The sequence below is a fragment of the Sinohyriopsis cumingii genome, chromosome 4, assembly GCF_028554795.1.
Source record: "Sinohyriopsis cumingii isolate HCF-2022 chromosome 4, ASM2855479v2, whole genome shotgun sequence".
NCBI lineage: Eukaryota > Metazoa > Mollusca > Bivalvia > Unionida > Unionidae > Sinohyriopsis > Sinohyriopsis cumingii.
In genome coordinates, this window is record NC_142964.1 from 94,148,320 (window position 1) to 94,160,607 (window position 12,288).

Sequence of the window (12,288 nt, forward strand, 5' to 3'; positions counted from 1 at the left end):
TTCTAACCAAACAGCATCCCCATCAGAAATTGTCAGAGATCCCAAGGCAACTGCAGGGCTCGAATTTAACACAAATTTCTTTGTAACCAGAAGGACCAGCATACTGAGAAATTTACTAGTCCTGCCAAATATTTACTAGTCCTGTCCACAAACAATGTCACACAGTTGTATTGAGATTAACAACAATTTTATTTCATAAATAGCATTATCATATGAAATGCAAAAGCACAGTAGTCCCTGTCTTGAACGGCACCCCTGACCAGCGGCCACCCGCTCCTTACAGCCAGAATCCATTGGCACCAACGATTTTGTGTTCAAAAGTACCCCTCATGAAAGGCCACCCAGCTAACGCGACCAGCGGCCAGCATATTAGTGCAATAATATAAAATGTTCCCCTCACAAGCGGCCACATTTTATTTTAATATGTATCCAGAACCAGTATTTTATTCATAACGTGTGTTAAGTAATCCGATTTCTGTTTCCCGATGTCAGGTTTTTGTTACTGAAAGAAGTGTTGACTAAAGTACATGTACCACTAAGGTTAAATATTATATCATTTGAACCTCACAAGAAGCCACATTTCTTCCATAAAGCCGAGACAGACTCAAATTTTAATCCATACAAAAGGGTAAGTACATGTAATCCAATTAGCCTTACTGCTGTGTTATCATAAGATGTCCGGTTTAATCACTCTGATAATTGTTAAGATTACAATTACTGAACAGTAGTAACAGCTGAGAAGTGGCAGCATCAGTGTACAATACACAAGTCAGCTGGAAAATGGTTTGATAGCCTTTATGGCTTCCCTTAGTAAGATGTTGACCTTGTTCACTTTGATAATTAGTGGCTATTACTACTGACAATAATTGTCAAAATTACAAATCCTAATGGCCACATGGTCAAATCTGCTTGATATTAATGGTACATATCAAAGCTGTTTTGGTTTCTCTCACTTAGTGTAAAGAAATGTATAAAAACAATAGGGTACCAGACTGCGACTAACGAATCATGTGACAAGATCACTTCCTTTAAAAACACAGCAATTTGTTTAGATGCATAAAAAATTGTTTTATCAGTATTGCAGTTAGCAACATGAATAACTTACTGCAAAAAGATCAACATGTCATCGAGGAAAAGAAAAATTCTCAGTTTAGAAGAGAAAGTGAAAGTAATTCAACTACCCAAGAGGTGGGGGGGGGGGGGGTTGAGGCTCCTTGCAGAAAACTAATGTCTGAAAGACTCAGATAAACAATATTGTGAAAGATAAGGAAACAATTCTGCAGAAGTAGGAAGGTGAAATGGACGGAGAAAGGAAGATTGTTTGAGCCAGGAGATGTTTGTATCCTGAGTTGAATGACAAGAAAAAGCAACAATTTAGTCAGTTGAATTGGGATATGATGACTTTACCGCAAGAAACGGATTTCAAGTGCGACACAATATTAAGTGTTCTGTCCTTAGTGGAGAATCAGCTGATGTTAATAATGAAGTTGTCAAAGATTGGAACAAAAGACTAAACAATATATGCAGGGGATATGACAGCAAGGATATTTTTAATTGTGACGAGACTGGTTTGTTTTTTAGACTGTTACCAACAAAGTGACAGATGATGTGATCAGTAACATAATTGTAAAGACAGTTTTAAAACTATATCAATGGTTATTCATAGCATTCTTTTGAAAATGACGAAACAGTTTGTTTTACATTTATTTCACAACATGCATGTGATTTTTTAATGAAAATATTAAATGTTTTAGAATTAAATGTACTTGTGACTTCCTTCATATGTATTTACTATTCGCATTTGTCATCCCCCTCTAGAAAGGCCACCCTCATTATAAGGCCACTTCCCTGCTGCAATAGGGGTGGCCTTATAAGAGGAGGACTACTGTATAAATCCTGCTTCAAATCATCAATTAGTCAATTCACATTTCTTGTTTCTCAAAATAATCTGGATCCAATTCCAGAAAGGGATCCAGGTGTCCGTTCTCATTCTCCATCTGCAGTCTGGGTCCATATGGGGTTTGTTCTGGTCTCCTTACCCGTCTCCCTGAAACATTCCACAAATGTATTGCTGGTGATGGATCATATGTTGGAATATCATTTGTATGAAACATTATAAAGAGTAGGTCGCAAACATAATCTCCAGTCACTCTTCACCATTTTCATCTCTGAGAAACCCCTCTCAGCTCAGCAGAGTGGGCTGGTATTGTCAGGATAAGGTCAATCAATGCCAGAATATTCTTGCAGTCAGCAGCACATGATTTTACAACTGTGGGCCAAGTCAAAGCATAGATGTCTTTGTAACTGTAAGATAACAGAATATATTAAGAAAATATTTATCTGAATAAATTTACATAAAGAAAAATGTAATGTCAATACTTAAATAATGTTTATATTGAATTGTTTTTAAAAGCTTTCTTTATTTCTTTAAATGGTTACCTTCTGAAATCAATATGCTAAATAAAGAATTTTTAATAAATATGGCATCAGTGATGTTTCTTTAATTTATTTTTAAATATTTGAATATACACCTACTTGCTGAAGACAAAACTCTTTAATATGTCCCACTCCAATTCCACTGAATCCGCACCCACACCTGCACTGACAAGCACTGGCCAGAAATGCTATACCAAAATTGCCTTGCCAACATCATCAAAGTCTATTAAACCAATAAGTTGCATTTTAAGAAAAATAATTTAGTGCTGAAGAAATATGATGTCTATAGCATTTGGACAACATCTACACATTTTTGTTATGGAACCCCAACTAAATAACTACATAAATCAATATATAAAATATGAAAATGGGCAAAATGTCAACTGTCTGATGAAAACAGTAATTGGAGATTACCTGAACTGTCTAGTGATGCTGGCCATAAGGATCGTACCCTTTTTATATAATATAAGTTAAAAAATGAAAGCAATTTTTACAGTTAAACTTTGTACAATTAATCTTATACATGGAACGTATTTTCATGTGATAAGTTGTTACATTACAATTCAATTGCATTATATGTGAGTGACAGAGCTGTGCATTTAAAGCTGCATTTTATATTTTCAATGGGTATTTAAATTTTAAATTAAAGATAAATACCTCTTCAAGGTGGTTCTTGATGGCTGTATATCCTATCCAGAAGCTGTCAATAGCTATCTCAGTGTGTGGTAACAAGCGTGTGCCTCCAACCTTGCCTGGCATCACTGGTGATGCATCTAGAGCAGCAAATGACCTCTTTAAATTACTTCTATTGAGGGGACTGTTGTGGTAATAATAATATGGTCTCATCAAAAGAGTGTTCATCTTTGTGTAACAGGAGGTTTTTGTCACATCTTTATATGCCAGCTCAAGCTGGTATGCAAAGCAGTGAATACCCTGTAAAGCTGGTTGGATGTTTTTCAGTTTAGATAAAACTCAAGCATTTTTGCCCATCATTACACTTGCTCCATCACTACCAAATGCAGCAATCTTATTCTGCCACTTAGTGATTCCAGAGGAGTGGTGATCACCTTCAGGATCCCTTCAGCATATGCCTTCTCCACACTATCAATTGCTAGTAATGATGATTAATCTCTCCTCCTTTGCAAATTCTTATATATACAATTCCCTCCTCCTGAACTGAACTGTCAGTACAACCATGGCACGCTACTGCAAGAAACCTTGCTTCATTCACACCTTTGACAAATTTCTGCCTTTCGCTTTCAGCCATGTAGTGAGTAAATGTAACAACCTGTTTGTCATTCCTGTAAGTCTCTCCAACATCAACTCCTTTCATCTCATCCAGCTGACACATCCATTCAAAATCATTGAAGGGTCTTCTGTTTTATACTATAGCATGTGCATTTCTAAACAAATTAACAAGCCGCTTAAACACATTCCGATTTAAACTTTCCAAGATCTTACCACCAGTCGATTCTACTGGTGGTATCTGCATAGCTGCTTTTCTCTCTGAACTCTTTTTGTGTTGCCCACAGCTTTCATGTATATTTACCGATTCAATTTTAAAGTTCGAACGACCCACAACAAAACTAGATGTTTTCTCTGTATTTGTTTTTGCCAATTCCATACACCAGTTACACGGCATAACAAATCTTTTCTTCATCATAATTCAGCCATTGCCTGTTTTTTGTCTGTGTCTTCTGAAACGTTCAATTACGCTTTTCCCTATTATAAGAATTATTCCTCTTTTTTATATCATTTTCATTCAACTTTTGCTTTTTTTCTGGTGGCTGAACACCTTCAATAAAATGCCACATTTTGCCTGTCTTATAAGGAGGGAATTGTGCCTCGTTTTGAAATACAAGATGTTACAGTATAGCTGATGTGAATTATTTAAAGTAAGAAAAGGAATGGAATAAGAAAGTCAGAGCAAGTAATATGTTTCAAAACACATGCTTTTGTCCCCCTCTCCCTAATAAAGACTTTACTTCAGTGGATGTTCTGCATGATCAAAGCAGTGGTATTGTAAACACTGTTATAAAATATTATCCTCAGAAGACAATGTAAATTTCAGCTTGGGAAAGGTGTGTTCCCATCAAACGAAGCCATATAATTTGGCGTGTTGCATTTAACAGCTCCAATTATGGTCTCATCATTAATAGTGTAAGTTTGGTAATTGTTCCTAATTAATCAGACCTCAATGTATTGCTGAAATTGTGTGTGTGTGTGATTTAGATTTTTAATGAAGCTTTAACAATTTTTCAGTCATATTGCTACGATGTCTGCAGTGTGGCAGTTTCTAGTGATGTCTAGCACTGGGACATCATGCTGCAGACATGTAGTATGATGTCCCACCCAGTAACATTATCCTGACACCAGGCTGACCAGTCCTAACACTAACCTCTTAATGCGGAGCGCCAAGCAAGGCAGCTGTTAGTGCAATTTTTAAAAGTCTTTGGTATGACTTGGCTGGGGATCAAACCTACGACATCTCCCACATCCGAGGCAGATGCTCTAACCACTAGGCCACTGGAGCAGTTATTGCTGAAATTAATAATAAGGCAGGAAATTTTCAAATCTTAGATGCCCATGCTCGGTGATTTTATTTCCCAACAAATGTACGGCATTCTGCTTGGATATCTGCATGTGTATTCAATTATTTGTTCATTCTTGTAAGGGAAAAAAATATAAAACTGTTCTTATCGTCATAGAAAAAGTAGTTGTATGGAAAGGATGTGTCAATAACGTAATTGTAATAAACTGATCTAATTCTTATAATTATTTCGATGCAAATGTAAAATATGCAGTTTCCCGTTTGTGACTGTTGGAGTGTTTGGCTAGCAAGCAAATAAAATATAAACTTTAAACAAACAAACATGCAAACTAATTTGTTTGAATAGCTTTTGCCATGTTCTATTGTGTGGTATACTGCTTTGTAGTTTGTTACTGTGGTTGAGTAAATAAAGTGTGATACCACGTCATTTTTCATTTAATCCGTTATCAGATTAATTAGGATCAATTACCAAACTTCTATTGTTAATGACGGGACCATAATTGGCCCTGTTAAGCAAATGCACAAAATCAGATGGCTTCTTGTTATAGAAGCGCACTTTTCCGAGGCAGAAATTGACTTCATCTTATCATGTTAATATTTTATGACTGTTTACAATGGCCACTGCTTTGATTCTACAGAACATCTGATGAAATCAAGTCTTTCTTAGGGAATGGCATAAACAAACACTGACTGTTGATAACCAAAAACTTACTAGCCTATCGGGCTATTAACATTATAAAAGTTACTAGTCTGACAGGAAAGCCTGCCAGGAGCTTCTTGTGGGTAGGTGGTTCTTTCCAGGGGTTTTCCGAGGTTCTTTCTCCACCATTTATACTGGCCACCATGTATTGTATAGCCTATCTTGTGCTGAAAAATGGTGTTAAATTCTATAAAAACAACAAGAAAAGCTTGGCCAATTATATTCAAGAAGAAAAACCTCATTAATGAAACCATTAGTGTTCACAAGCAAGTGTTGATGGAAAGAAGATGGATGGAGGCAGAGCCATATCATAAGCTTGCTTAGCCTTTGGCCAGGCTAACTATAAATGAACAAAATATTTCTGAAACATTTTTAAAAATTTGTTTTGTAAAAACTAAAGCCTAGATATATTGTGCAAAAACAAAGTATGTCACTAAATAATAGCTGTGCATTTTCTGTGAAATAAATCCATGCAAGTGAAAAACTCTATGTCTAATCAAGAAAATATTGCTCAGCCCTGTTATTTAACAACTCTACCTGATGAACAGCAATGACAGAAGGTTCTGGTTTATACAGCACACACAAGGCATCAGTTGATTCTGAACATGTGGAAAATCCTGAAGGCAAGTAAAGAAAATAACATCACTTCAAGTATACAAAGAAAACAGTTTACATTAACTATTTAATTTTCTTTTCTAAAATGTAAAATCTCCTGTGAGATGATGAATTCCTAATTACTGAGATAACAAACACAAATAATCATCAGCTTTTTCATAGTCGCAGAATCAACAAGATATTAACATTGTTCCTAGCTACCATTTTCTCCATCATCCTAGATAGTCTGGTTTCTCTTAAGTTCTCATGTTCACGTGCCAATTGTATATAATGTCTTCAGATGCTTAATTACCACTATATACATGTAGTAAATTGTTTTTCCAAGTCTTATTTTTGCTATATTCACAAAAATCCTCATCTTTTTTGTATCACATGTGACAATGTGATTATAGCCCTAGCAACGAATAACTTAACAACCCTTGTTACACTGATCTCTCAACTTTCAACCACTCCAATCTTCTGCATGTGCAAGACAAATCTGAAAAGAATGTAAGTTGTGTATACATAGACAATTCAGGACCAATTTGCTACCATGTTAGTATACAGGTAATTTACAGTGCTTGTAAATGAGGCCACTTGGTCTAGATGTTTAGTGTCGGATTTCAGAATGACAAGTCTGTGCTTCAGCTCTTGCCTGAAGAAAAAAAAGTTTTATATAAATTCATCAATCTGTTCTTGTTTGTCAATTCACCATCAAGAATGAATTTAATTGAGATGAATGGTTCAAATCTAAAGGAGTATGATATCACACTGGTGCCAAGCTGATATTTCTTAAGTTGCATTGCATGCGAAGTACCATAAATCTCTAGAGAACAGCTCCATATGTCATGATTATGTTCTTAAAGTGAGTCCCACCTGCCAGTACCAGTTTTGTAAATCTCAGGTATGATTTGGCCAGGGTTCGAACCCACAACCTCCCACATGAAGGTGGATGCTCAAAATGATGATATCCTGATAAAAACATTAGATACTGCCCTCTGAAAGCTTTAACCAAAATTTGATGCCAGACATACGGACACTGAAGCCAACTTTTCCTAGTAAAATGTTTCTTCGAGAATACTTACACAATCATAATACCTTAAGAGAACTACTACTACCTCGCAAATCCAGCCCTCTCAGATACTACTTCTAGCTAATGGGAGCTAAAAATTTGTCTGCCAGCCTATGTGGCGGTCAGGCAGAGTGATCTCCATGAGGAGAAAAGTTCCAGACTGACGCTAGGTCGGTGGCAACTGCCTGAACTTCGTGAGCTGAAGTGCATAATAAGTTCATTGAGCTGACTCCCCTATATGCTGAGCAAATAATCCCCTTCCACTAGAATGTGATAGTCTGTTTTGATAGATCCTCCTGTATTTTATGAGAAGTAGAAAGCAGCATGATCTCCCTCGACACAACAGCTCTGTTCATATTAAAGTATCACCTGAAAGCCTGGACTGGGTCTTGTAAGTGGCCTTTGGTTGATGTGTCCAGATAAGACAGAGGGTCCATGACAAAAGCTTAGTTACCATTGGAAGGGAGATGGTTCTCGGCAATGACAGTGGATGCCGTCATGAATAAGACTGCAACTTCTTGTCGGAACTTGCATGCAATTCCTGTCTGCTGATAGGTATTTTGCGAATTCTGCCTGCAGTTGCTAACACCATGAGGAAGCAGGTCTTGTAGGAAAAGGAGCACCAGAGATGCCCTCAAAATCACTTCAAAAGGTGTCTTATCCAGCCAGGTTAATACCCAAGATAGTTTCCACTTTGGGCATAGGGTTAACATTTTTGGCAGTGTATGCACAAAGTTGGTGAGAAGGTTGGATACGGTGTGTCCAATATCTTCGCTCCCATGATGATGAGAAGGTGTCGGTGATCGTGAAGCATCAACCTTTGATCGTACTCAGTGTTAACTTGCTCTCTTTAAGAGGAGGAAATTAGCTATCTATGGTATTGATGCCTGGAGATGCAAGATATGTTCATTTGCACACCATTGGGTGAAAATGTGCCATTTGACTTGATATGCTTTCATAGTGGAGGGCTGTCATGCCTGAGCAATTCTCTCCAAGACTAGTTGCAAAAATTGTTTAAGCCTGAAGACCTGTTTGAGATAATCCAGATGTGCAGGTTCAGGGGCTCCAGACAAGGATGAAACAATTGCCATTGGTTGTTTGAGTAGATGAAGGAAAACATAGATTTTCCACTGGGTTTCCAATGCAAGATTGATGAGGTCGTTGAGCCACAACTCCTCCCATCAGGGTTGTGCAATGAGGATGAGGCCACAGGTTGATTCCCTTGCTTTCTGTGTCACTTCTGGAATCAGAGGTTTTGGATGGCAGGTGTATGCATTCACGTTAGTCCAAACCAACGATAGGGTGTCAACTGCCAAAGTTGTTGGGTCCAGGACCAGAGAAATAAATGACGGGAGTTTGTCACTCCACCTTGTCTCAAACTGGAACATCAATGGTTGATCATTCCATCAGATACAGATCTGAGTGATAACAAAGGGATGGAGAGACCATTCCTTCTGTACTAGTTGAATGTTCCATGACAAAGAGTAGGCCAATATGCTGAGGTGTCCTGGGAAATGGCGAACATGTATGTGACTTTGTTGAGGACAACAAAACTTCAAAAAGTCCCAAACCATGACAAAAAGTTCCAAACCATGACACCAAGGTCTGGGGACTGGGGTCCTCCTCGTTGTCAGAGTTTAATCATCATTATAGAATTCAGTTCCTCCTTGTCTTTTGAGATAAGTCACTACTGTAGAATTGTTGGACAAAATGAGAACTCCCTTGCTAAGCAAAATTACTTTCAACAGAAGGAACTTTGATAGGACAGCTTTCAGAGGATCATGTCTTATGACTGGCCCTTGGATCCATTTATTGCTTTCCCATATTATCCCTATATTGACACTGTGGTTGTGGGAGAGAGGGAAATATGTTTCCTTGGCTTGTTTGCAGACATCATCCATCAGGACGTTAAACAGAATGTTAGAAGATCCATGTAACCTGTCTGTATATCTGTTGAATGAGAGAGAACTCTGGCTGTTTGTTAGCGCTGTCCCTCACTGTTCAAGAGGAATCAAATCAAACCACAAGGAGGCAAGGTACAATTCTAAAATGCTGAGCCTTGTGGTGGTGATGTGGTGATGGAACTGTTCCATATCATGTCAATGTCTGACACTTAGTGGCTTAAGGATAAGTTGAATTATCTCCCTTGTCCCCATAAAGTTTCACACGAGAAAAGTCAGCATGCAGACTGGTGAGGTCTTCATCTGGAGTTGTGTGTTGTTTGCGCTTTGCCCCATAGCTCTAATTTGTAAGACAAAATAGAGCAAAACATATAAAAATGCAGCCCTGCACCTGTCTTTAGAATGCAATGTCTGTGCAGAGCTAAATCATTAAAAGCATGACCCAGAAATTGATAACAGCCTAATAAAGCAAGGAAGCATACAGGTAAAATAGAATGACAATATCACCTGTTTTTAAACCTATAAGCCTGCACATGTGATGTCTGAATACTGTGTGGGTACAGTGCTAAACCAAATGACGGTTACCTGTCTGAAAGTGATAGACAATCTAAATTAAAATGCTACCTGTAGGGAAGGTCAAGGACGGCCTGCAAAGGTAGAATCATTGAAGCATGGTGTTCTTAGGCTAAAAATACCATAGTAAATGAAACCCACCTGTATATACCAGAAATAATGAAACTATACATGTATAAGGAGTTTCTTACAAACATAAAGACATGCACACATATAATTAATGTTGCCTGAACATACCTAACTTGTGAAGTCACATAGGCTAGAAATGAGTGACAAGGTGCTTGATAAATATGATTTAAAGCTTATGCAGATAAACATAATTCAAGTCTCACCTACAGAAACATGCATACACAGCCATGAATAAACCATGTATACAGTGCTGACCTGTACTTGTCTGACCAGAGTGGAAGAAATACAGTAATGTACACACAAAAACCTTCGCGTAAAAGGAAACTGAGGCACCATTATAGAGGTGTACACAGTAGGTGCAACAATATCCATTATGAGGCAACACTTGTAGGGAAAAAGGCCCAGAGACCGCCTGTACAAATAAATACATTAAAGTTGGCGCTCGGACACTCTAAATGCCTTGGATAGAAACTCGCCAATATTTACCCATTCGTTATGGAATTACACATATAATGGAATTATATGAGCACTATTGAGACTTGCATCTATAAAATAAGTACAGCCCAAACTGAAAGTGAAGTCACTTAGGCTCCTAGTACAAGTACCTAAATGTGTGATGAAGACAATGTGTTAGCAACTTGTAAAGGCAGAACATTTTGTGATAGAAAGAGAAAAAGTTGGAAATACAGATGGAGAATACTTTCCTCAGAAGTAAAAAACTCCTCCAACTTGTAGTGGTATATCTTCCACATAGCTTCTAGCTTTTGCAAGGTCTCTTATTATGAGAGCATGCTTCTTGACACAAGCAGAAGTAGTAACTGAGGTATTTTTAGGCTTTGCATCAAGTCTTATACATAAGGGAAGATCACTGCCTGACCACCACATAGGCTGGCAGACAACTTTTAGCTCCCTTTAGGTAAAAGTAGATATGGGAGGGCTGGATTTGCAAGGCAGAGATAGTTCTCCTAAAGTATTATGATTGGGTAAGAAACATACTTACCCAATCATAACACACATACACCCTCCCTGCATCCCAGCAGTTACATCCATAGAAAGTGCACCTTCCGCTCCAGAAGAAACTAAGGTATATTTGCAACTTTCATAATATCAAGTAACAAAATACAAAATCTGTACAAACTTCAAAAAAGCTGACAATAAAAAAATAATGTACATAGGAAAGCAGCATGAATTAAAATAAAAACAATGCAAAACTGTCGTAAGCTCCAAGTGTGAAATTCTGGCACCACAAAAACAAGGAATATGCAGACATGATTTTGGTCTTCCATAAAAAAAAAAGCTGAAAATTCTTTAATGGGTGTTTGGGGATCCTCCCCCAACAGGGTCTCAAGGGGCAGCTCATAAAAAAATTGTTCCTGGTGCAACTTATGATCATAAAATAAACCAAATTAATCGTTTGAAAAACTAATAAACTTACCAAAAATGTTCAACTTTACTTCAACAATTTCACAATATTTATAGTCACATGAATTTGTTCTCTAATACTATTGATGCTGAAGTTATTTCATGTCCATGTCAGTGTTCACAACATAATTAAGTCACAATAATTTCTCAATTTTTGCTGCAAATATATTATACTTCTCTTTTCATAACAAATCTGTAAAATAAATACCCAAGTACATCAACTATAAACTAATAATCACATACATTCACTTGTCTTTTTGTCCAATGGACACAACCTGTTGATATGCCAGTCAAGCTCTTTTTGCAACTTTGGCAAAGATTTCTTTAGCCTTCCTTTTTGTCACCAATGACTTTTTTGGCTCAATGTGCAATTGTTTCTTTTCCTTCTCAGTGAGAGACTTTTTCCTTTCAAGCTGGTGCTTGTATTGGCGACATGCAGTGCGCATATTCTGACAGAGGGCTACATCTATTCTCTCATGCAAGAAATCTTTCTTCTTATAGTAATTAACTGCACTTTATTTATAGATGCCTTCTGAGATTCAATGTTTCCATATGCAGCTTCTTTTGTAGGTGCTGTTCCAAACTCTTCCAACTGCATTTACCGTAGTACAGATCTTTACTGCAAAGGTCACAAACTGCCAGACCTCTAACGTTGTTTTCTTAAAAACTGACCAACTATATTTCTGTCAACTTTTCACTCCAGCCATTCCCATTTCTATACATTTTTTAAACTTTCACTAAACTTTTCGTGTCATGGTCTCTCTCAACAACTTGAGATGCCATGTTTTGCAAGCATGCTTCTTCTTTCCATTGCCATCAAGATTCACTGGATGAATTTAAACCTTTAACCAATCAGAATATTCTTTACAAGAGTCACATGTTAAATAATATATGGAACAAATAATTTACA

General features: G+C 37.3%; 2 protein-coding genes across 2 annotated transcripts in view; both read right to left on the reverse strand.

The window, feature by feature from the left end:
- LOC149801693 (uncharacterized) overlaps nucleotides 1–4,250 on the reverse strand; it is a 102,330-nt gene extending 98,080 nt beyond the window's left edge. The window contains 3 exon segments of the mRNA XM_089956835.1: nucleotides 3,094–3,369; nucleotides 3,596–4,035; nucleotides 4,151–4,250. Coding sequence (XP_089812961.1) covers nucleotides 3,094–3,369; nucleotides 3,596–4,035; nucleotides 4,151–4,250 — 816 coding nt within the window.
- A 2,474-nt stretch (nucleotides 4,251–6,724) lies between these two features.
- Nucleotides 6,725–12,288, reverse strand: part of LOC149801694 (uncharacterized) — a 34,518-nt gene continuing 28,954 nt past the window's right edge. The window contains exon 6 of the mRNA XM_089956836.1: nucleotides 6,725–6,780. Within this exon, the coding sequence (XP_089812962.1) occupies nucleotides 6,725–6,780 (56 nt within the window). The remainder of the gene's footprint in view (nucleotides 6,781–12,288) is intronic.